This window comes from Ctenopharyngodon idella, chromosome 8, assembly GCF_019924925.1.
Source record: "Ctenopharyngodon idella isolate HZGC_01 chromosome 8, HZGC01, whole genome shotgun sequence".
Classification (NCBI taxonomy): domain Eukaryota; kingdom Metazoa; phylum Chordata; class Actinopteri; order Cypriniformes; family Xenocyprididae; genus Ctenopharyngodon; species Ctenopharyngodon idella.
This window is the reverse complement of record NC_067227.1, coordinates 28456280-28483209: the sequence shown is the minus strand read 5'-3', so window position 1 is coordinate 28483209 and position 26930 is coordinate 28456280. Positions and strand designations below refer to the sequence as shown.

At 36.5% G+C, this 26930-nt stretch overlaps 1 protein-coding gene across 5 annotated transcripts; it reads right to left on the bottom strand.

Annotated features, from left to right (window-relative positions):
* Positions 1-274: 274 nt before the first annotated feature.
* Positions 275-26930, bottom strand: trim33 (tripartite motif containing 33). Of its 5 annotated transcripts, none has more exons than XM_051902498.1 (20): positions 26315-26928; positions 20765-20883; positions 20281-20428; positions 19755-19887; positions 18118-18234; positions 17809-17923; positions 14346-14492; positions 13928-14045; positions 12916-13226; positions 12364-12537; positions 11588-11797; positions 11062-11188; positions 9176-9254; positions 8844-8994; positions 7945-8312; positions 6867-6990; positions 6037-6111; positions 4460-4612; positions 1205-1255; positions 275-1008 (listed from the first exon to the last, which is right to left on the bottom strand). In XM_051902498.1, the coding sequence occupies exons 1-20, from the start codon at positions 26856-26858 to the stop codon at positions 790-792; spliced, it is 3483 nt and encodes a 1160-aa protein (XP_051758458.1). In that variant the 5' UTR covers positions 26859-26928; the 3' UTR covers positions 275-789. The 5 variants fall into 5 exon arrangements, with proteins under 5 accessions (XP_051758458.1, XP_051758459.1, XP_051758460.1 ...); XM_051902499.1 differs by having other exon boundaries at positions 9191-9254; positions 26315-26927; XM_051902500.1 differs by lacking the exon at positions 1205-1255.

The following is a 26930-nucleotide window of genomic DNA, read 5'->3' as shown; positions in this document are numbered from 1 at the left end:
ACTTTGTGTCACAATCTGACACCTATAAAAATACCTTTGGCACTGAACACAGTTGAACCTTTTAGTTAAAATCTACCTTCATTATATAGTTGAATTGTCTGAATGCATGTCACTGATTCTATTGCGTTCACTTGTGGAAAATATGATAGCCATTCTAGTTTGGAGAATTAATTTCACAAAATAAAATTTAAATTTTGTCAGGTGCAACAGACAGACACCCATTTAATATGGAGCTTTTGAACTAAAGGGACTGTGATTAAACTTTAAAACAATACAGAGGTCACCGTTTTATTGAAAATAAAGATCAAACTTTCTCCTATTGAAGGGATTTGAACTGTAGAAATAAGAAAATACACATGCAAAGGAAGCAGCTGGACCATATATGATAAACTTTATCATACAACAGGAGGGAGAGATGAGTGTATCATTTATAAAGTATCATTCACAATAGATTTACAAATATAATAATAACTCAGTTTAAGAAAGAAAAAAAAGAGAAAAGAATGTAATTTACTAAATCAGACCAAAGCAAGACTATTTAAATCTGTACAAGTGTCTTCATCGACACTCAACGATTCATTCTTCATCCTCCGATGACAATGCCACAATGCAAGTTTGAAAGTTCTCACGCAGTATGTACAATGTATCGTCAGGGGTGGGGGAGAACATGAAATAAACGAAGCATCTGAATCGCATCAGTTCCAGTATTATCCCACCCTTCAGAGAGCAGAATAAGACTGAGCTTGAGAGGAAGACAGTTTATTTCTCGCAGAAGTTTCCTCAGTTTCTTCACTTGATGTGCATCAGTTTCTCAGCGTCCACTTTTAAACGTTTGCGTTTTGGTTGTACCACATCATCGTCGGAGTCCTCCGAATCCTCTTTATCGGCTTCGACTCGTGTCTCCTTCTCCGCGACTACCGGGAACGTCTGGTCGGGAAAAATCTCCAGCAATTTTTCCTCAAAGCGCTGACTCACTGCTTTGCCCGCCTCTGCCACTTCCGAGTCGGCCTAGGAGAGAGAGGAGAGGGGAAAGAGTATGGAAAGGTGAGGAGGAAGCAGGTGGAATGCAGGTCCAGGGATGAACGGGTAAGGAGGAGGAAGAGGAGGAGGAGGAGAGAATCACAGAAAGGGTTAAAACTCCCATTTTGGCTGCTTTGGGTGCCAGCACTGCTGAACCCTTTCGGTGTGGTGTACAAAACCTTACCTGAACATTACTCTGTTTCTCCTCATCATAAACCTGGATTATTCGAGACATCTAAAAAGGTCAACGACAGCACAAAAAAAGAAAAAAAAAGAAAAAATACAAAAGAAAGGGGGGAAGAAAGATTTTATAACATACACACAGTGAGGTCACAACCTCATCTGTTTTTAAAAATGTCCAAGGAGCACAATTTTTGGTTTGCTCATAATAAATGCCTTTTAGTTATAAGGCATAAGCAAAAGGCCTCTCTCTCTATATATACATACACACACATGAAAACTAGAAGGGGATTTGCCTTAAAATACTCTTTTAAAAAAAAAAAAAAAAAAGAAGAAAGAAAATCGGTGCCAGTTATGCTGACAGACCCAAACTAAATGCAACTGAGATAAATTGGATGGGAAAATAACAGAAAATTCCAAAATTGTTAATAATAACGTGCTTCTTTGACATGAACGCCATAGTCATCAAGTCTTGTGAAGACAGTAAAATGTCTCCCACATTTTGCAGTGTTTTTAGACAGAAATAAACATTTCAGTAGCCTCATTTAAGTATCACAATGACAGTGTTAAGTGCTACAGTTTTTAACATGGGTGTCTTGGAGGATTTGACTATAGTTAAAGTTATTTTTCCCCTCAAAAAACACCCTATTTTTGCACTTTGAGCATTCTGAGGCCACTGTGAGGAACCCAAACACCCCGAACAGATAAAATCCATCCACTTAAATCAGCTAAAGTGGACAAGGAATGTACACATCCTTTGGTGAAACAGAAACAAAAAAATCCTTATAAAAATTTCATGTGTCATAATCACATCTTTAATTTTATTAATGTATTGCCACTGTATTTAAAATTGCAGCTGTTACAGATGTAAAATTAACTGGCGTGCTTTCAATAACACAAACTTCATGTGACAACATTCAAAACACATCAACTAAATGCTAAAAATTACACCTTAAATGGCTTTCTAAGGGATGTAAAACTAAACATCAGTTGTATACATGGGATGTGATTTTAAATGCAGAAGAGCCATTTAGTTTTATTTTACAGTTTCACAGTCACTAAACACTTTACATACACACTTTAAAGACCCCATGAATAGAAATGAGAGTTTTGTGGCTTTTAGTCCATGTATGTTTCCTTTAAAGTTCAAGTTATCAATATTAGGGCTGCACAATATTGAAAAAAAAACTGACATTGCGAAATTTTGTTTTTCTGCAATATATATTGTGATATGAAAACAATTTCACCAGATGATTTGCATAGCTGTGTTTGTAAAGAATTAATCATTCTAGGATGACTGGGGTGATTTTGTAGTGGAGTGCATCTGCATAAAAAAATATAGATAATAAAAAATATAGATAAATACAACAGAACAAAAGATACAAATGAAATAAGCAGTGCTTTATGTTTTTCAGGTAAATCTAACAGCTACATATAATCAAATGTAAAATAACACTGCATAGTCTTTACTGTATAAATTAAATATAATTAATATAATTAAATACAATTTATCTTCATTAAAGCTACAAAAATTGATTTTCTCTTTCTCTTTTGTTGTTTGATTGACATTGGAAGGTTTATTAGGCTGCTGTCACTTTAAGATGAATGCACGGATCCAATACAATGATACCCATCCATTTTCTTTCTCAATTGTTTACAACGTAACCAACTGTGTTTACGAGGATACTCGTTGAGATGGACATTGTCTTAATTTTGCATGCAGTCTTCTTGCGCTTGATATTTAAACTGACAGGACTTAAAAACACATGCAAATGAGAAACTTTAACTCTATGATGGTTAAACTTTGCTATTAATCTGTGAATCACATGGGTTCCGAACCGGAGGGCAGCTGGCCTGTACAGATCAACTACGATCCCTATACTTGACATCGCACATCCCGCAATGTGATTATCACGGATGCGCACATCGCGATATCAATGCTAAAACGATATTTCGTGCAGCCCTAATCAATATTATGCTAGTCCACATCAAAAAGCTGACAAAACTCACTCGCTCTCTAGAATGAGAATACTCCTCGTTACGACTAGCAAAACTCGCTATTAAAGCATATTGACCATTTAGGAAAAAAAGTCAAGACTAAGGCTGCACAATTTATTGCAATTTTATCGCACGCGATTTGGCAAAGGCTGCGATTATTTTATATGTAGCTTGTCAGAGCTGTACGGCTCTGTGATCAGTAGTAAATGCTTCTCCATCTGAAAGCCAGAGGGCGCTCTTGCGCAGAAACTCCAAATATGCCCTGCCGTAGAAGTAGATAACACATGTCATTCCAGGAAATCCCTATGGGCTTCATACTATCGCTGTAGCTGAATAAACAGAAGATTGAAACGCTTTGATTGATTAAACATGACTAATAAACACACGACTACCTTATTCTGTCTAAGAAGCCACATCATCTCACAGAAGGATGCTCAACTGTCGTTATGAAGTGAGTTTGGAGTAAAAACATGTTATTAAATGTTGTCTTTTGTTGGACAAGATATTATTAAATGCTTCTCATGTCTGGAAAGATGTTTGACGCGTGTTGCTTTTTAAAATGTACATTATAAGCGACTCAAACTCGCAGTGCTTTCAGATGGATTAGCATTTGGAGCCATACTTTGACAAGCTGCGCATAAAAAATAAAATAAAAAATAAAAAAATAGCAGCCTTTGCGATTTCATAATCGCACTAAGAATTGCGTTTAAGCACGATTTCAGTGTTATTTTTCGTATCATGCGATAAATCATGCAGCCCTAGTCAAGACCCACCCAAACTTTCAGTATTAATATGAAATACATAGTTACACTCGTCAAGTTTGCTTCATGGGGTCTGGAATGAATGTCAGAAGGCATGAACGACTGCAAAACTGACATTCATATCATGCATTTGATTGTCATTTTTATTTTTATTGTTCAAATAAAAGTGCTGAACAATAATCAAATGTCTCAAACAAAAACACTGTTTGCAACATTAAAATAAACATCCCTTTAATGGAGTGAAAAAGTGTGTTAGCCCTTTGACAAACACTAGCTCAACATCCAAAAAAAGAAAAGCACTGCTGATTAATGCTCAGCTTGACTGAATTCATTCCTTTAACAGTTAGTACTGGTGAACATACGAGGAAGTAAACACATGCAACCCATCACATGTTCATGCTGTGTTGCTTTAGTGTGTTTCATACTCTCTAAATACTCATTTCTTACATGCAACATCCCATCACACCCCCAAACAGGTTAAAGACATTCCCCGAACTCACCTCATTATATTTGGCACAATTGCTAAAGACCAGCCGCACGTCGGACACAAACTCTTTAGTGCTCTTGTAATGCAGAGGATGTTTCCGCTGTAGTTTCCGCTTTACCAGGGTCAAATCCATTGGATGTTTTATTATTTTATAGTAATTGGGTACCTGGAGAGAAATCAAGGCTTCAGCATTAAAACTATAATGTTGCAGACATGTGGTCCCTTCCAAAACCAAATAATCTGCCCATCGACTCAAGGTATCCTATGTGCATCCCAATGAAAAAGCACTATTATTAAAACTAAAATTAAAATGAAAACTGAAAATATAAAAATAAAAGATCTTTCAAAATATTAAATCACTAGATACTATAATAGTACATAAATAATATTGCTCAGCTCATAAGGGAAATAGTGATTAAAAACAAACATTTCAAGAATATAGACAGAAAATGGTTCCATCTAATTAAAATGTTCAGTTTTTGCTGCTTATTACAGCTTTTCCTAGTATCTAGATTTTGAACGGTCTCCCTCGTAAGGAAAATCAGTTCACTCTGCTGGCATCTTCGTAGCACCTTCCAGTCATGCAAGTACAACTCATATTATGAATGGGGAAAGACCGATTTATGTTTGTCAATGACTACATTTACATGCACCTTCATAATGCGATTATAATGAGATTTAGGCAATATTGCGATTAAACTTTACCGCATATAAACAAAACTTTGATTAAGCTCGTAATCCTAGCAAAGACAATCATAGTAAAACGTGTGGTATGCCAATTTTAAAATCACAATAAACGCGCAGGTAAACACTTTTATGGCATCTATTCCACTCTAACGAAAGTGCGCATGTGCATTTTTGGTGTGCTGAAGAAACTGGTCTGCTGGAAGAGCATGGCCAGTAACATACCTATGTGAGTTCGTCATTTGTGCTGTGCATTGATGTATGTGAATAGTGGAGGTATAAATAACCACAATTCTTAGAGATCAGAACAATGAAAATTGCATGTAATCATGTAAATCACATTATTGGTGCACATGTAAACGTAGTCAATGTGACATTTAAATTAGATTTTATATCAGGAATAAAATCTGACAACAATGACATCATAAATTGTGTTGCCTTAGAAGGCAGGTCCCTATGTAGACAGCAGGACAGCTAACTACGTTTTGGAACAGAACTATGGACTACAGAAAGAAGTGAAGTAGTCATGTAAGAACATAGTGAGGGGGGTATATAAGACAACATTATTACCCGTCAGCCTGATGCATTATTGCATTCACTCAATAACGTAATTACGCAAGAATCATATTCCCGCTATGACAAATAACAGCAGGAAATGGCCCAGAGGCTCAATACATGTTTGAAAACAGATGACTGGAGTCGCTACAGAAGTGCATGTGAGTGATGTTTTATAAGCTTTATTGCAATAGTGTTAATGACCTAGCAGAAAGGCAGCAAATTAAATACTACAGATCATACTGAACAATGGTCTAATTACACACATGTGCTTTGCCCTTTAAGAACAATTCATCAGAAATGTCTGCTTTTATGGGAAATGAGGATATTGTGGTCTTGCTGGAAACTCACCGATGTAGGAACAGGCTCTTGAAACTCCGTACTGAGCTCATGACAGAAGACATGTAGCAGCAGACGCTCGCATCGCTACAAAAAAACAAGAAGAGAGAAGAACATACTTCAAGGATCTGCAATTCTGCAAAAACATTAACTTTGGTGAAAAAGGTTTATAGATTATATCTAATGCTGGGTCACTCAGGCTTACGTTTTAGCAAAGTTAGTACTTTAGAGCCAAATATAATCTCACAATATACTGTATGCATTTTATATTATATTAAGTAGTGTCTCATGTGAAGTACTGGGATAAATCAAAGTCCCTTTAAGACAAGTCATTTCACTCGGCGGCCATCTTTAAAATGCCTCTCAGGCATTCAAGTGCAGCTCCTATCTCTTTAAATGGGGAAACATCAAATTCTCCAAAGCTGTTCACCAAGCTTTTGATTAAATTTCATATTTGAAATCACCAATGAAATCTGACAACAACTGTCTCATAAATTTTGTTTCTAAACGCTCTAATCATGACCAAAAAAAGAAAAACTGTATTTTTCAGGCTAGATCAAGCTAATGCTCATGCGCAGTCCTAAATGTGCGTCTCGCATCTTATTTCGGAGGCGTGCGTCTGGGAGTTTCTATCGGCTGCTGCAGTGACGCGATGACTTTACCAATCGGCAATTGGCTCTTATTTAGAAGGCGGGACTTTCTCCCATTCAAAACAATAAGAGTGACACATCTTGTGTTATTGATTAATGACACAAGATTCCTCGTAAAAGGAATCTGGGGTAAAGTAATAAGGGTTCCTGATTTTCTGACTGTTACTGTGTTTGTTTTTCAGTGTGACTCACTCGTTGGTCCTCTGGACTCATTGCGGTCTCACTTTTGTCCTTCTTACTGGGTGGATCGTCATCAGAGTTGTATTCCATCTCTGGACTTGTGAGACTTCTGCAGAACGTGCACATCCAATCTCCACTGCAGCAGAAGAGGGTACAACACATGATTAACACAAAAATCAGGAATTAAAGCCTTAAAACCTAAAGGAAACAGATCCTACATATTTGGTTTTTACCACTAAGTTCATTTATAAATATAAGTCAAGGTTTCTGTCACCATGAACATTTTCTGCTCTCTCTCTCTCCCTGTTATGCTACTGGACATTTATGTACCACGTTATGTAAATTACCTTTATTATGATTGGCTAAACATGCATGTGCCTGAAAATCCCTCATTTCTTTCATCTGTTATACTACTTCTATGACATTTGCAGTTATTTATTTCTGTACTCATTTTGTTTTCCCAGGTTAAGTGCTAGTTGAAGGTCTAACAAAATAATTAATAACACAATTTAAAAAAAAAAAAAAAAAAAGTTTGTCCAGACTCCACCACGCCCCGTACATGCCAACCCAAAGGTTAAGCTAGCCCCACCGGCAGTTAAAGGGGTCATGAATTGAGAAATCAAACTTTCCTTGATCTTTTGACATACAAGAGGTCATTATACTATAAAAATATTCTGTACGTTTCAGAATTCAAAACTTCCTTGTTAGTCCAAAAACTAGCTTTTATTAAAATCAAGCTGCCCAAACGACTCGTTTTGGATTTTGTCACATTATAATGACGTAATAATCCAACAAAAGCTATCAGATCAGTAAAAAACACATGAAGTGACCAGGTGTAAATAGGCCCTTAGAAAATTATAAGACAACTGGTGGTACAACCCTTGCTTCATAAAATAAAATAAAATAAATTAATGTGCTATTGATGGCATCTTAATTTTACATCAAATAAAGCAAAAATAAAATAAAAATCATTTATGAATACAATAATATGGTATGTTAACAATAAAATAATAAATCTCTAATAAAAGTCATAAGATTTGAAAGACTAAATGTGCTGCATCATTTGCATAAATAAAGCCACGTTCTTTACCTGGGAGAAGATTTGAGTGTTGGGATATGGCAGGTCATGTGGAAGACTTTAGGACAGCGATCACAGCACAGCAGTTCACCTCCATTCTGACACACCGCACACCAGTCCTCATTCGGGTCGTCTTCCTTTCCTACAGTGGTCTGGCTGTTGGCGTTAGCAGTGCTTCCCCGCTGACTTCCATTTGACCCTGTGTTCCCATTGGTTAGAGGTGCGCTGGAGTTTGGGTTCGTACAGGATGAGAGATGATCGCTCTGTGGTTCAGATTTAACATTTTCACCTAGTGTTCTTAAAATGTCCTGGACTGAACCGGTGGACACAGAGCCGAGGATGGGAAGAGGGGGAGTTAAGCTTCCTTCTGGGCTGCTCATCTGGTTAAGGAGGAATAAGAACAAGACAGATATTGTGCAACATGAAACAAACTGTATCAAATCCGGAAAGAACAGGTTTAGATTTTTGTTTTTTTTTGGATCAGATTTCACACATTAAACTTTTTTTTTTATTATTGTACAAAAAAATGAAGCTAGATACTGCAGAGAAAATCATGCTTTTCATTCACAATTTAATTTAAACTTTCAGCTAATTTTCATCTTAAATGTTCTCTTTTAGTGTCCTTGTTACATGTACTTACTATAGTATTAACAGTAAATTAAGCATTATTACAAGCAACTAACCCTAAAATAAACCCTTACCCAAATCCTATAAAAAGTACATTCTGTTAATTAATATTACTCAGTACTTATGTGTAAACACACTGTAAAAAAGAACACCTTAAAATAAACTGTGCTATATGGGGTCTCTTCACAAAAACAAGTTTTTTTGAGTCCAAGGAAATTAAAACAAACAAATGGAAACATGTGGGACTAAGTGACGAGTGAAAACTGCAAGCTGAAGATAAATACCATGCATGCACTCCGTCTGCCATCTTTACAGCGTTCTGTTTTGACGTTTGCTCCAGAATAGCTACACTCTTCCTCAGCTCCCGGTTCCTGTTTGACCTTCACCTGATCCACTGTTGTATTCCCCGTTCCAGGTCTACCAGCTGACCCACAACTAAACGCACAAACAAACAAAAGACACACCATAACAATTTAGTATGCAATGTCTTAACAATATTCCAAAATCAAATATATAATTCTCTTTGTTCAGATATAGTTCTGAGCTATAATTAACAGCTAGTTAAAAAAAAAAAAAAGTAGTCAATTTTAAATATTAAAGGACTGAGGTAAATTACACATTGAATGCTGACCTGCCCCGACTGCCCGTGCTTGACGTGCTGGACGGACGAGCTGGAGTGTGAGAATTAGATAAACCTAGTGAAGAAGAGACGCGGAGAGAGAATGTTAAAATGAAAAATCTTTAGAAAATTAAAAAACTTAACAGACATTGTTCTGAGGGCAAACACCAATCTGAATTATATTTAAGTTTTAATAATGCATATTCTCTTTCGATCTCCTAAAGCTACAAAATTAATCAGAATTTTGTAAAATTGCAAAATAATCAACTTATAGGGTTAGTTCACCCAAAAATGAAAATTATCCATTGATTTACTCACCCATAATCCATCCTAGGTGTATGTCTTTCTTCTTTGAGACAAACACAATTGGAGATATATTTAAAAATATCCCGGCTCTTTCAAGCTTTATAATGGTAGTGAATGTGGGAGGCACGATTTTGAAGCCCAAAAAATGCATCCATCCATCATAAATATAATCCATACGGCTCCAGGGGGTCAAAAAAGGCCTTTTGAAGCGAAGCATTGCATTTTTCTAAGAAAAATATGAATTTTTAAAACTTTATTAACTATAATATAACTAGCTTCCAGAAGACAGCTGAATGCATCCCATTTACAGCGGAAGAGTAACCCCTGACATGACGCATTACGTAACAACAAATGCGGAAGCACAGATGATAGAGCAAAACAAAACACCGGTCACAAAGTCTTTTGTGACCGGTGAAAAATTTTTTTAAAGAGAAATTCGGAGGATTTCAATATAAGAGAAGAGGACCTTCAGTTTGTTGCCCAGCCATATTTGTTTAAACCACAAAAGTCGTCCAAGCTTACGATACTCCTACATCCTGCGTCATACATCGCACACGGGTTACTCTTGTTGCTTAAGTCGACTGCCGAAAGCTAGTTATTTTAGTTTATAAAGTTTTAAATATGGATATTTAAACCCATTGCTTCACTTCAGAAGGCCTTTATTAACCCCCTGGAGCCGTATGGATTATTTTTATGATGGATGGATGCACTTTTTTGGGCTTCAAAATCTCAACCCCCATTCACTACCAGTATAAAGCTTGGAAGAGCCAGAATACTTTTAAATATATCTCCAATTGTGTTCGTCTGAAAGAAGACAGTCATATACACCTAGGAAGGCTTTAGGGTGATAATTTTCATTTTTGGGTGAACTATCCCTTTATTTTATGATGATGATTGCTGACATGACCATGAAACTATGGATGGCAATTAAGTGTCATAAGAAACTGCATTTAATTTAAAAGTTATTTATTCACATTGAATCATACAAATAATTTACAAATGTATGATTTCATTTAAGGCTTTGTAAAAAAAAAAAATATCATAGAAAAGCACATTTTATTGCCTTTCTATATACGCTTAAAATTTCCTTTTTTGAAATAACAACAACAATCATGGTAATAAAATAAGCATGATGAAGTGAAATGCATATATATATCCTAGCTAGAGTTGCTGGTGAGATTGGTTGTGTGGTGAGGTAGTACACCATTTGGCGCGCATTAACGATGGCAGTGGGGCTAATGCAGCCTTAGCTCCAGGGTTGGTGCATATGGTTGCACTGGAGATAATGCCATACGGAGCCAGAGGCACTGAGCATGCATTAATGTGCCAGCGGAGCCAGCACAGCCTTAGCCCCTCGGGTTGGCGTGTATGGTTGGATGAGAGTTTCAGCCATACGGTACTGAAGGCACGGAGAGTATGGCATATATAAATATTATACATATAAAATACTAATCTGCATGAATATTTCATGACATTATTTAAATGTATACTAACCTACACTGACATTTGGATGCCAAACAACGTGTCAAAAATTCATGTCAAAGGTCTGTTGCAAAAATTGCCACATGCTGGAGTACCTGATGATCCTGGGGAATGTGTAGAAGGTCCCGGTGAGGGATTGGTGGGACCAACAACAGGATACGAACTAGCAGAAATATATCTACTGAGGAGGTTATCCAGTGTGCTCGAACCGGCATCTTCAAGCTGGTGATAATAAAAACAAAGTCAGTTTATTGCAACACAAGAGCTCTAAAACAATTCAGCTTTGGTTATGAAGCATCTGTTATATGAAGAACAATAATAGCAGATCCAAGTATAGGGATTGTCTTTGTCTCGTTGCCTTAGGTGCCTTAAACGTAATTATGTTTAGAACCTTTATTGCATTTGGGCCCAAAAGTTATTACATTTAAATTCTTTATTACATTTAGGCCCAAAAGTTATTACATTTATGTCCTTTATTACATTTCCACCCAATTATTAGATTTGTGCCCTCATGATCACACATCCTGGGGTCTGAACTTACAACCTTTGGGTTACCAGGCCAGATCTATAACCACTAAATCTCACCACAGCATCTATAGTAAATATCAATAGCAAAGTTACCTGAATGGGAGGGATTTCAGGCAGGCAGGGCAGGTTTTCGGGGTTGGTGACTGAAGGTATGAGCTCTATGGGGCCGACAACTGGACTGGTGGGGCCACGGTGAATATGGGCATTGGCCATACTAGCACTGGTGGGACTGGTGGGGTTGGCAGCACTAATGTTGTGTAGCGACGCCACAGGGAAGGGGCCAGCATGCCCAGGATTAGAGTGCTATGATGGGAGGAAAAGGGAAAGGTGTTGGAAAATGGCAAAAACACTTTCACAAAGCAGGCATATTTACTTATTTATGAATGTGGAATATGGTATGTATACGAGTAAAATGCAACAATTTACTGATTTCATTTTTCTCTCATGCAAAAATTGAGAAAAAAATATATCTAATCTGACATCTAAAAAGCATTTTACACTCCAGTCTCCATATTAAAACACACTGCATGTTAAAATAATTACAATATGAATAAAAATAATGTGTTAGCAGCTCCAAGAAATAATTACATACTATTTTATATTACTCACTACTTACTCAAATAATACACTAACACTATAACACAATAACACTATAATGTTAAAATGTAACATTTTTATTTATTAGTTTAATAAATTATTTAAAGATTTTGCAGACACTCGACCAGAACGGATCCAAAAAAAAGCAGGCTAGATTAAGCAGCTTAAATTTTGCTTTCACTTCTTCTGTTCTAATAGAAATCAATAACAGTAAAGGAGAAGAGTGTGACATTTGGGTTTGTCACGTGACATGCTGGAGTATCTGCACTGACCTGTCTTTGAAGTTGAGGCTGCATCATGGGATACGGCTGGCCATTGAGTCGGGGTTGCGCCGAAGGCATGCGGTTCTGCGCTGATACCATGCGCAGGTGATGAGGTGGATACATGTGGGAGGAGCCATTAACCCCACCCCTCTGGAGGGCCTGCATACTAATGAGCCTCGGAGGCTAAAAAGTGAGAAAGAAATGATGTCCTGGTCCTTACATGAACAAATCATACAATCTGGAACAATCACTTTGAATGCCGATAATTTCAAAAATCAACAAATATTTATTAGAAAAAAAACAAATATAATTCTGCTGACATATATTCTGAACCAATCATAAGGTTAATTCAAAAACAAATTTTCCTTTCTTGAGAAAGGAAAAATTCAAGAAGAGATGTACCACTTTTAACAATGTTGGTGTCATCTGACAAATATGAAGCTTAACCAGCAAGACTTCATTGGTCATCAACTTCCGCCCAAAGACAATGCTGGTCCACCAGCTAGACCAGAATAAACCAGATATGCATGGAAAGCAAGAAAGATCTAATCTCTAACTTACCTGCTGTATCATCTGTGGTGGACCTCCTTGTCTGGGATGCTGGGACATCTGTGAGGCGATACGCATCTGCTGCTGAATTTGTTGCTGATGTTGTTGTTGTTGTTGTTGTTGCTGTTGCTGCTGCTGCTGCTGTTGCTGTTGGTGCTGATGCTTCTGAGCTATCGCAGCCTGCTGCATGTGCTGCAACCTCAGCTGGGCCAGGTTGATCTGTCCTGAGTGCTTACCAGGGTGGTTGTGACTGGGAGAGATCTGCTGATTGACCATCATGCCAGGTGGAGCAGTATGTGGCACTTTTTCAATAACAAGATTGCCTGAACGAAAAAGGAGAGCAGGGATCAATGCATCTTGAAGCATGTAAATGCTAATTCACATCAAGTCTGAATTTGTGTCACTCTCTGAAGAGTTAACCAAATAAACAAAAATAAAATACTGCAGTATGATATTTTGGAGGACATGTTTAATTTTACAAAATTAAATTAAATTAATAAATAAAAAATGACCACATTATGATTTCAGACATAGGCCCGGTTTCACAGACAGGGCTTAGATTAAGCCAGGATTAGGCCCTTAGATCAATTAGGACTTTTGAGTAGCTTTTATAAACATTACTGAATCTTGAGACAAAAACAATGGCACTGATATATTTTAAGATATGTCAGTGCAAGTTGCTTTCAGTTAAAACAGCTTAAACATGCATTTAAGTCTGGGACTAGGCTTAAGACTTGTCCGTGAAACTGGCCAAAAATGTTTAATTTTACAAAAGATACAATAAAATAAATTAAAATAACATCAAATGAAATTTTAAAAAATGCCCACATTATGTTATTTCAGACACAATGTGCACTAAAATAAAAATAAATAAAACAATAAAATAACCATAGTATGATATTTCAGACAAAGTTTAATTTTAAAATCTGGTTGTGTATGTTTGTCAATGAAATTTGGACATGGCTTCTCTGTGTGCTATAAAAACAGGTTTTAGCTGCAAGTTAAGTTAAAGTTGAGTCAATACCAAGGTTAACCACATTCTTGGCCCAGAAGGTGGGGTCGCAGAAGAAGCGGACTGCTCCGTTACTTTGAGGTACTGGATCCACACGGGCCTTCATAATGAAACGCAGCTGGTATGTGATCTACAGTTTTGAGAAAGTCCAAAAAAAGCAAATGAGGAAAGACACAAAGAAAAGAATTTAAGTCTACAATAGCAATGCTTTTTGTCATTTAAGTAGCTGACAAGGTTTAGACTCTGATCAAACAACATCCTTTAAAATGAAGGAAATGGCTTTGTTTGAAATATAAGTGGAATCTCCAAAAGACAGAACTGTTATTGTTGGAAGGTGTAATGCCAGTACAGATTACACATTTGCAAAAAATGGTACCTAAAAGAAAAGGAAACATGTGTTTTTGTGAGAGAAATAAGCATTGTGGCTGACCAGTCTCTTGCTGTAGAGCAGGGCTGTACTGCTGCCATTGCTGATGGCCCAGTTGGTGAAGTTGAGCACATGGATGATCTGCTGGGCCAGGATGCTGATGTCCCTCTGTTGGCTGAGCAGCTTCATACTCCTCTCTTTGGTCACACTCTTTATATGGTGATGGAGGGAATGAAGAGAAGAATATTAAGAATAACTGAAATTAAACAAATTCTGGACTTGTTAGTGTCAAACCATAAACTTGAGAGGCCGAGAGATAATGTGCAACAAAAACTTGACTTAGACTAATACAAAACAAAACTAGATAACACACAACCAGATCCCATTATAGTCAATACAGCAGTTATTTTAGTATTATTTTTATATTATTGTATTAATTTTTTGAATAGCTTTTATTTTTATATTTTCAGTTTTATTTTAATTTTTAGTTTAAGTTTTAGTAATTTTGTTTTGCACTTTTGTCATTTTTATTAGATGTTGTTTATCTTAAATATTTCAATTCAGCTTTAATTCGTTTTTATTTCAGTTTTTGTTTTAGTAATTTTACCACATTTCAGTCAGGCAATCTTTGTTTTTTTTTGTTTTTTTTTTAAGTTTAAGGTTTTCATCTACTATTTATAGTTCATTTTATTTCAGCTTTATTTTAATTATCGATAAAAGTTTTAGTTTCCTACAACAACAACAACAACACTGGTTTACACTGAAATTTGTAATGTGGTAATATGACACGTATTTAAATGGACATCCCGTTTCTATGTCACAATGCACAGTGCCTCCAGCTACTTCATATTCCCCATCCATTTAAAACAAAACATAAAAAGTGACAACCACTGCATCAAAGTACTCAAGTAGCCAGCTGTGTCATTGTTTAGCTCTCAAGTGGAAATGTGGGCCATCTGCAATATCTGATGTATGTAGTAAGAAGACCCCCTCATGAAATCTCATACCAGGTATCGATGACTACGGCCCTGTTTCCACCTGGTATTAAGATGCGTTTTGGTAGGTCGGATCACAAGCAGACGAGGGAGACGCATACCCGTTTACACCTGGTGTTTTAATCCATCTCTTTTGTCCACTTTCAACCACTTCTGTCCTGATTTCTTCGAGGGGAGGGTCTGTGGGCGGGTAAATGGGTTTTTTCAGGCTCAAAACATTTTACACCCTGTATTTATCGTTGTCTACTTGTGATCCGATCGACCAAAACACATCTTAATACCAGGTGGAAACAGGGTCTATCTGTCCCCTGCTCACAACTTGTGATTGGATCACCAGAGTTGGACGTTAACATCAGGTGTAAACATGGCCTCTATTGCTTAAAGCTTCACTAGACTTGAGGGGCTTCATCATTCATGAGATTCTAACAGTAGTGAAGACTCCCTGAAGATGTAACACCATTAAACACTGTGACATCTGCCAGGCTTGATTCATCACTGACTGGTATGAATCGCAGTCAAAGGTGTCAATTGGGGCTAATTTGAGATGAGCCCTGAAGCACAGTGTTGTAGGTGTCTGACAAACAGCACTGCCCCTTTCAGACATTCAGCACTTTCACATTTGGCCTCTCACAAACCAAAATCATCCTTATACATGCAATCCTTGTCCTTCAGATATTGATACATTGTTGAATTTTGCCTGGAGGGGTTTGTACTTCTGTCTTGCATCGTTCACTTTTAAACTGGTGTCCTTTCTTTCTTACACTAGCAGGTTTTGCTCCAATTCACACAATCGGTAAAGCTTACCCCACAGCAATTTGCAAAATTTATGGCATGTGATAAGGTTCACACAGTGTGGGGGATAGAAAAACAAAAAAACAATGACATTGTTGCACTAGGTATTAACATGCATCTGAGGTGATCCGATCACAAATGGTCAGCTGAGACAAATCACTGTTTACATTTAGAATTAACATGCAGCTCCAAAGCATCTGCTGCGAATACTTTGTGAGTAGATTTTTTATCTTAATACATACATAACTTACTGCATGTTAAATATACACTCACATACTTATAACTAATAATTTGTCAACAACATTTTTCAAAAACGAAAACGAGATGATAACTAAATAAAAACCAATGACAATGAATGACAAAAACTATGACGAAAATCTATTGACATTTTCTTCAACAAATAAAAATGAGACAAAAATGTTCATGAGTGACAATTTGGGAAGAGATCCAGTCAGAACTGATGTCCTGCTGCGTGATAGATGCACACATTTGAACTGTAACATGCTAATCTACCCGGCGGGACATAAGTTGGCATACACTTGCTGCATGTCTCATAAAACGTTCAAAACTGTAAACGTCTGGGAGAAAGAGAAGAGCAGACATATGGATAGATCTGAAAAAGCGACACAAAAAAGAGCTCTATTCGGTACGGTTTTCTGTGCGCACACACCCAAAGCACACAGCCATGCACACGGAAAGAAATTTGAGCTCTCTTTTGTGCCTTTTCGCACCTGAACAGACAAATACACACAACATTATATCAAAATGTCCGTTTTGGAGAGTATTCAAGTAAACACAGTCGGTTGTGTCTGAAGAAAATGTAAACAGTTGTGAGAATATCGGATGTGCATCAGTGTATTTTATCCCAGCATTTGGTGTTAAAGTGACAGCAGCCTAATAAACCTGCTGCCGTCTATTTAATATTAAACAACAAAAGACAGAAAAATCACTCACTGCCCTAGATTCATTATATTTAATTTAAACAAATAAATATGTCTGCTTGAAAGAATAATGTTGTACGCAAGTTGTTATAAACAAAGAATATATCATTCATTGAAAAGAAGACTATATGTTCTTCTTTAGGAGAAGTGATTTTAAGATAATGTTATGTCACAGCAGTTAAATCTGTCTGTTTTGCATGCTCAAATTTTTATATCATTCATATAAAAAATTTAGTCATAGTCAAAAGACTATGACTAAAACTAAATCAAAATTTGCTGTCAAAATTAACACTGACTCTCACCACAAACATGACACTCATTGTTATTTTAGCCGAGCAGTTGTATTAACTTAACTTTGGATCTACGAACTTCACATCTATATTTATTAATTTAGCAGACGCTTTCATCTAATTTGAATTGTTTGCACCACTGCATGTTGATATCAAGGGCTTTTTTTGTATTAGATTTTCTTTTAAAGCCATAACAAGCCTGCAGTTTAAACCCTTTGTTTTATTGTAAAAGTTGGACAGGTCTGTCTTTGTCGTTTGATTTAGTTCACAAGCACATTACGACGAGATAGCACCAGTTTACACTGCAAGTGCAAATAACATTAATGCACATTGTTCCTTCTGTCAATGATGCTTGATGGATTATGTCTGCAGAAATTAGCAATAACATAATCGCCCACCATTTTCTCAGTTATTTGTTAAGATCATCTCTGCTGTCCGTACTAACATCTTTTAATTGGAATTTCAGACCATTTCATATTTATTGCTTTATTGATGCCTGTACACTTACCTCCAACTGCTGCAGTAGAGATTTGCCCTTCTTGTTGATTTCATTGATGAGAGTAAAGACTGCTATCTTTATCTCATGTTCCACCTTCTTATGCGTCTCAGCAACTTCTTTGATTCTAAAGGAAAAAAAGGGAACAAAAGACATTAAAAAAAGCTCAGTATTTCATGAAACGATAAATCGATACAATTCTGCCAAACATTCAATCATGTCCAGCTACTTTTCTTTAATTAAAAAAAAACAAGATCTAGAAGACTTGGCAATCAAATTTGAATGTCATTAACTATAAAACCGATGCAACAGAAGCCCTACCTGTTTTGCACCTGAGATGCAGAAAACTCCACAAAGTTCCTCTTCTCTTGCAACTTAGTCATGAATGTCTCAATGATGCCTTTCTGGTTTTGAAAAGCTTCTTCTAGAAACTGGTACCTGCAAAAAAATAAAAAGGTGGTGGAGGTGAAGATTATATTTTACGCTGCTTTTATGTTCTTCAAAATAAAAAACATTTATTTTGTGCTAAGTGTACAACAAATATATTCACATATTTAAATGCTAAATAAAAAACACCCTGCAATTGTAGTTTTGGTATACTAAACTGGTATACTCAAAGTCTGCTAAATTGGAACAACTAATTTTGTACTTAATGCACTTTAATTGTGTGCAAGTAGTGCTGAGGTCCAACTAAAGATATACATATGTATATTTATTTGTGCTAAAAGTATACTTGTAGTAGTTCCACTTAGGTACACTTTAAACATCTTGCATTTAAAGACTGATATTATACAAAGATCATACAGTCCTTATTAATAGTGATATTAAAACACATTTTAGGCATAATATTAAGAAATGTGCATTGTGCAATAAAGAAATACTCCAAATAAAGTTTAATTAAATTTTATATCAGTAAGTCTTAAGTGATGCATCAATAAATATGTTAATGGATTTGAAGTATACTTAGTATGAAATAAATGAAGAGTTCGATAAACGGCACTTTTTAAAAAAAATGAACTGACTGCTTTGTGTTATTCTCCAAATGAAGCACGTTCTGAACTCTAAATACGTTTTGTCAGAAAAGCCGGTATTGTCCTTTGTCAAGGCATCGCAAGTTCACGTTTTACAGCAGAAACCAACAAGCACCCTTGTTGTTTGTGTACAGAAACCGATAAGTCCGTTTTAGCGAATCAGCGCGCAGTATTCAGGTCAGGTGACAAGGCTGCTAGTCACTTCAAAAAGACGTGCTAGCTGAGCAGAGTTTCTTCAAAGCTGACTAAAAGTGATCAAGGATTTATAATTTCGACTCCTGGAAGTCCATGTACACCATACACGTCTTACATGCTGAAACTTTGGTTGTCCTTTTGTGTTTGACCTTTGTTTGAGTGTGTGTAAATGCAATTACAAAGAAATTACTTAGTTTGGTTTAACATGAAATTTGGAGTTATCTGCTTTTGCCAAAAAACGACTGTTGGAAGTTATCTGCTTTTGATAAAAAACAATTTTAATATATATAAACTTTCAATGAACTTTAATTTTCTAAGTTACCTGTATTTTACGCAGTTATTATTACTTAATCAAAACAACCCAACTGCAGTTTGATTGATATTACTCGTAATGCACAATAAAAAAAATATGATTTGTCAGAATTAATAAAAACTGAGTTATCTGTTTTTGCAAATGAACTCCTCAAATGTATTTTAAATAGATTTTGATATAGGTTTTTTAACTGGAGGTCCTTTTTGGAGCCACAAACTAATGTTTTTTTTTTTATTTCTGGATGATGTATTCCTTTAATAGCATGTTTTTGTTCTTGGTACTTATTCTCTCTTCATTTGATTTTGTTCAAAACCTCTTTCATATATTGCCAGCTGATTTAATACAGTGCAGATGAAGATGATCATTATATAAAGATGATGATGGTGTATGGTTACTGTAAACAGTGTGGTCCGGCTGACCTGTGTTCTTTGTGTTCAAGCAGCTGGCAGTCTCTGCAGGTTAGAGTGTCACATGTCTCACAGAAGAGCTTGAGGGCCTCTTGTTTATGCACTGGACAGAAGACGGGTCTCTGGCCTGACGTCCCAACCGATTCTACAAAACAGAACCACCAAAGTCAATTTAATCTTTTGCTGCTTATTTCTTCCCATGGCCCTCTATTCTCTCAGTCTATGACTGCCATATGTTCTCATATGCCCCTTGCCAAACTCAATCGAAAAGAGGGAAACTAAGTGGGTTAGCTCTAATGAAAACAGTACAGGCCGAGCAAGCCACTCACTCAAAACTCTGCCTGTTGCCATAGCAACTGTACTACGACTCAGCCTGCTAAACGTGCAAAACAGATGCTCCATACCGTTGGTGAAACATCCAAACTACAACAAGACCACTAGACCAAAGCATCATCTAGCGTAATGAAAACAATCATATCGCAACTGCCTTGCAAATCTAAGCAATTGAAAATGGAAATGAATTAGTCTACCCACATACCAGGAGATACTTCCTCTTTTTTGCGTATTTTATGGTCCTTAGTGAATTTGACCCGTTGATGCGCTTCAATGCAGGTTTTACAGAGCCACTCCCCACATTCCACACAGAATCCAATGGCGCTGGCATTATCTTCACAGCTGGTACAAACCTGTTATAGAGCAAATAAAGGACGACATCTTTTAAAATAATGTCTAGAAGACCTTATTGTATTCCAAGTATTGGCTCACAATCAAAAGCTGATGAATCCAAGATAATAGGGGTATGAATACCAATGAATTTGATTCTATATCAATTTTTGCTCAATTTGATTTCACAAAATGAAGAGCAATGAAATTCAGTAACTTTCTAAAAAACATTCATGGGATAAAAGCGTTCATTCTAATTTTAAGCATTTTAAATCAATTATTCAGTAATGCCAAATTATTAGGACTAATGGAAAGATTGTTATTCTCTAGTTAAATCAAAATCACAGAGCGATACTGACCTGTGTAGAGTTTTCCACTGATGTGCTTGTGGCCTCTGAAGTGTCCTTGACAAAGTAATTGTCCACCATGTCAATCTGTTTGTACTCCTGATGGCACACCGTGCAACGCATGACATTCACTGCATAAAAACATAAAAAAGAAACAAAGAGTTAGCAAAGCCTGGAAACAAACAGAGGAGTGATACAGGAGATTCATGCATCTATTTTTGAGTAGCACTCACTCGAAGCCCTAGACAATAACTGACATGACAGGACAATAAAAAACAACAACTTGGTTCATAATACTGAAAGTACAGCAGTACAGTTTTTGTTTGCTGTGCGAGGAGACCCAGGTTCTACTCCCCATATATGGAGATATATTATTTTTTTAATAAACTATAATAAACTAACTTTAATAAACTATAATCTCTCATTCTCATTAAATATATAAAATGGAAATACTTGGACTAGTAGATTTATTGACGACTACTATGACACATCCTTAAATACAACTGAGGAGGAGCATTGATATTTTCAGAAATTTAAACATGTGAATGGGTGATTTCTTTCAGCCACATCATTGTTTTTACCTAAAATAAATTACGCAGCCTAAGATCAAAGGTACACATTCATGTGATATATATACACACATGAATTATGTAACCAGGAAAACTGCTTGCAGTCTTAGAACTGGATATCGTAAAACTGGAGAATGTCTTCATTTAAATTCCATTATGGGAAAGGAAGGGGGGAAAAATCTTCCTATAGGGAACGTTGAATTTCTTACTGAGGGTGCATGCATAATAAACACAAAGTAATGCTGGCTTCTTAAGCATTTAAAATCCAAAAAGGATTTTGATTAATTAATAATTCATAAGGTTTTATTAACTATTATTGCCATCTGCTCCAATAACTGCAATAATAGTCAGCTCTTTGTGTGAGTCATGCAGCAGCATTTCACCACAAATAATGATCTATTCATAAAACTAATTTAATTTCATCTTAATTTAATTTGAAAACATATTGAGTGATTGGACATGCCCCTCCCCCATCCATCACATGCAACACCCCCCACCTCTTTTCCCTGACAGCCCATCAATCCCCTACAAAGCTACAGCTAGAACTAGTCCAAACCAGTTTGAGCCAGTTTGCACTGGCTCATACCGCTTTCAGCCGGTTTCCCCTAAGCACCCAGCTGCAAAACCCTGCAAATGATTGGCTGGTGAGAGCAGCTGGAGAAACACTGCAATGAAACACAGTGCAACTCACAGCTGAGTTACTCTGTAGTGATATTAACTGGAGCCAGTGATGCATTGCCTGAGGCACATCAATTCCACAACACGTCACATGCAGAGCCCTGTAATGCAATCAGAATGCCTTATTATTCAAACAGAGGGTTATAAACCACTTTCTTTAATATTTATGATGCATTTAAATTATGTTTGAAGTCTTATAAAACCCAAGATTGTTAAATTTTACAACACTGACATTTTAAGATTCAGTCTGGCAAAATTCACAATATTCACAAAGCAGTACTAACAAACTAGTCTACATTATTGAAAAATATTAGCTAGCTAAGAGCTGTTAAAATTCATAAACATGGTTTATGTACGTCTACAAAAACGGGTTGCTGATGCCAAGAAAAGTGTCTGGAAACAAAGCAAATAGACCAGACGGCTACAGTCAAGCTGAGAATAACAGTTTGACAACTTTAGTTAGACAACATGCTTGAGTACAACAAAGTGCTTGTTGAGATTCAACTAACAGCACAAAGTGTGTCACACGTAGTTCTCTCAGTCGGGTTACTGTGATGAGTCACGCTGGTAAACGCTGAGTTACCTCCCCCTGAACTTTAATTAAACGTCTACGACAAGCCCAAAACAAACCTGGCAAGTGAACAAACCCTTCAATTACAGATCCCAAAAAAAGGAGTAAACCACCAAATAACAGTCTAAATTTAGGGCTTTAAAATGCAATTATTTTGAAAAATACTGCAAAATGATTTGACTCTTACAAAACATAAAACTACATAAATATTTAATATCTCATTTAATTTTTTTTTTTTTTTTTTTTTCAGCAAATGTCAGTAAAATTAGGTGCTTGACCTTTAGAAAATTCTGATCATCAACTAATTAGTTGATTTATTTTACTTTTCTTACATGAGGAGGATTGCAAATTATGAAATATGACTGGAATGGAATGGAAACAGGGTTGTAAATAACATGATTGTTGCAGAATAATTCTAATGGAATGGAATGGAATTCTAATGAATGGAAACAGGATTGCAAATAACATGATTGTTGCAGAATAATTCTAAATTACACTAACATTCTGCAATTTACAGAAAAATGCAAAAAAATTACAGAATTTTCTTTGATAATTTTCCATAAAATAACTTGAACATGGCTGAATGACTGAGCTTGTGGAATTCTGTCAAATGTTTTTTTTTTTGCATTTGTGCAAAAAAAAAAAAGAAAAAAAAAAAAAAAACAGATTATTTACTTGTTTTTACCTGTTAAAATTGGTTAATTAAAAATAAAGAATTGTATATCAATTCAACAGAGTAAGTCCAAATTCTGACATAGTAGGATTTAAATTTTGGGATACATTCGAGAAGGTAGACTTCTGAATTAGGAATCTTAAAGGGTTAGTTCACTCAAAAATGAAAATTCTGTCATTTATTACTCAACCTCATGTCGTTCTACACCCGTAAGACCTTCGTTCATCTTCAGAACACAAATTAAGATATTTTTGATCAAATCCGATGGCTCAGTGAGGCCTGCATCGCCAGCAATAACACTCCCTATTTCAATGCCCAGAAAGCTACTAAAAACATATTTAAAATAGTTGATGTGACTACAGTGGTGCAATCTTAATATTATAAAGCGACAAGAATACTTTGTGTGTGCCAAAAATAACAAAATAGCAACTTTATTCCACAATATCTAGTGATGGGCGATTTCAAAACACTGCTTCATGACGCTTCGAAGCTTTACAAATCATTTGTTTCAAATCAGTGGTTCAGAGCGCCAAAATCACATGATTTCAGTAAACGAGGCTTCGTTACGTCATAAGTGTTTTGAAACTTCAATAGTTCACATGACTCTGGCAGTTTGATACGCGCTACGAACCACTGATTCAAAACAAATGATTCGTAAAGCTTCGAAGCTTCATGAAGCAGTGTTTTGAAATCGCCCATCACTAGATATTGTTGAATAAAATCGCTATTTTGTTATTTTTGGTGCACAAAAAGCATTCTAGTAGCTTTATAATATAAAGGTTGAACCACTGTAGAATGAACTGTTTTAAATATGTTTTTAGTAGCTTTCTGGGCATTGAAAAAGGGAGTGTTATTGCTGCCGATGTAGGTCTCACTGAGCCATCAGATTTTTCAAAAATATCTTAATTTGTGTTTCGAAAATGAACGAAGGTCTTACAGGTGTAGAACAAAATGAGGGTGAGTAATTAATGACAGAATTTTCATTTTTGGGTGAACTAACCCTTTAAGTTAGATAGTAATAGTTTACCTTGTCTAATCGTTCTTGCTATGAAAAACATGGGATTCATGTCTGTAATGCATTAAAAAAAAAAAAAGTAATGTGACACCAAAGTCTACCCTAATAGTATTCAAGGAAAGTTAACAAACCTAACAATGCAAAAACCTAGCAAAAAAAAAAAAAAAAAGCCTAGCAAAATATTCTGCAGTGTAATGAGCGCTGATGCAATATGAGAATATTGATGTGAGGGCATTCTGCGATAACAGTGAAGAGTCGGTTTAGAGAAGTGAAGAGGTTTAAAGAGAAATTACAGCCTTGTAAATATGCATCAGTGATCACTGATGTGGATGAATAACCACACACAAAGTAAAAAGAAAATAGCTTTACATGCTGCAGCTAATGCTGAATCTAGTTCATTTATTATTAACTACAATGCACGGTCCTAACTTATTACAAGAAACGTAAGCATAATGAAATTATAATACACTGCACTGACTCAATGGCAAAGCAAGTACACTGACCAAAATTCAGGCTGATCATCTCATATCTCCACTGCATCAATAATAAAAAGAGATAAACGCTCCAACAAACAATGCTAAAAACCATGCATCATAAAAACAAACCGATCACCACAGCAGCGATTCTAGATTTACCAGCAAAATATGCAGCATTTGGGGATGACAGTGTGTATTGTCAAAGACAACCATTGTGCATGAATGAGTACATGATCTGGGGTCACAAGCCATGACCCCTGCGCATTATCAATTCCTCTGGACAGTTAATCCTAGTTACCTTGTGTTTGACCACATTAGTTCACTGGTGGCACAAATATAGTGACAGCACCGAATCTGATCATCAATAATACATAGACAATGATGTGTCAAAATATCAGGACCACTTGTCTGGATCAGCAACTAATTGAGCTTGTCCACTGAGCCCATCACTCTGATTGACACCTGTCACATAATTTGACTGAGCGTGCATGAGGCTGCAACATCTATACACTCAATATAACTCAAATTAAAAAAAAAATTAAAAAATATAGGCGAGACTGACTGTTTGAAAAGGTTAGTTCATTAGAGAATCCATCATTAGCATGCAAAGGTGGGTTAAGTGCAGGAGTTTTGAAAATGGGTCACAAAGGGGGGCTAGACGTCTGTGGAAATTTTAGAAAAAAACAGTGTAAAGTTAAGTAAATTTTATTTATATAGCGTGTTCACATACACATTGTTTCGAAGCAGCTTCACAGAAATTTATGATGTTAACGTTAGTAATATCTTCGTGCCTTACAGTTGCATTTAGCAAATTCGAGCTGGACAATAATATTTTCGATGATATAAACACTCACAAAGCCAAGATTTGCTATATAGAATATATTGCTTTACGTGAGTATACTGCATGTACGTGAATACAGTTGGATATACTTGTATATAGGCGAGACTGTTTTGATTATATATAGAGAGAGAGATAGAGAGACAAAATAAACAATGAAGCAACCGCCATTTGCTATAAAGTAAATATTGATAATAACGTAAAAATAAACATAAAAATTAAGATTAAATAAATTATGTAAAAGAATGAAAAGATAAACATCTAACAGTATAGTACTATAGCGAGCATAACAAAAAAAAATAATTTAACATAATAAAAAATAAATATTTTCCAAATAATATTTTATACATATTTATCATATTTTTTCTACAGTATATATTTGTTTTTTGCACATAAAAGTATATAAATGCTTTTTAGATTTTAGGATAGGGGTCCCTTGCATATATTTGGGGGTCTGTGGCATCTAAAAGATTGAAAACCCCTGGATGTATGCATCCATATGAACACAGAAAATACTGCTGGTGTTCAACTAACTTCACAGGATTTGCTGAACCGCACTTAACACAGTAAATAAATTCTGACAGTTACCAGTGTATTGAAATAAACACCAAACAGCACCTGATGATCTCACATGTATGTGACTGCACATCATCATGTGTAAACAGTAGCTAAACAGCAATGGATTGTTTTTGGATTGTTGGGGACAGAACTGACAAAGCTCACTTCCCTTTTCCTAACTTACCAATACGAGTGTCCTGTCCATGGGGCCCTTGCACCGGGACGGTGATCTTCCGTTCCGGCTGCGGGATGCACTTGAGGCAAAAAGAATGCAGGCAGGGAAGGAGTTTGGGTTCACAGTCACGGTTCTGGAGACTCTGTTTACACACAGCACACGTATCCAGTAGGTTTATCGGGGCGGCAGGGGTTGAAGAGGCGGAGGATGCTGCTGGAGGAGGCGACATTTCGTTAACGACAGCGGGTGATGGACCAGCAGCGGTGCTGTCTGCTGACGAGGACGACGGCGGTGGCGGTGGCGGCGGTTCAGTGCTCTCGGCATTTGGGGTTCCGTCTGTAGCTCCGCTGCCGCTGCCGCTGGATGTCGTCAGAGCTTCGGGAACAGTCTCTTGAGACTTGGGCTCGTCTGCTCCTTCCTTCGGGTCTGCGTCGATTAAAATTATCGCTTCGGGGTCCTTTGCGCCGCCGTCTCCGTTATCTTCTGTTCCCGAAGCCTCTACCTCCATATTTGCGGAGCTCTCCGTACAATCTTGGCCTTTGTTGTCCGCCATCTTTGCTCCTCTTTGAACCGCCTGACGTTCGACGCGCTCAGAAAATCCGATGTGTTTGACGTCATCCCGTCG

Coding starts and splice junctions, on each gene's coding strand:
- trim33 (XM_051902498.1), bottom strand. CDS start 26,858: ATGGCGGACAACAAAGGCCAAGATTGTACGGAGAGCTCCGCAAATATG. Junction 20,429..20,764: donor CAGTGGAAAACTCTACACAG/GTCAGTATCGCT, acceptor GCTCTATAACAG/GTTTGTACCAGCTGTGAAGA. Junction 19,888..20,280: donor AAAAGAGGAAGTATCTCCTG/GTATGTGGGTAG, acceptor TCTGTTTTGTAG/AATCGGTTGGGACGTCAGGC.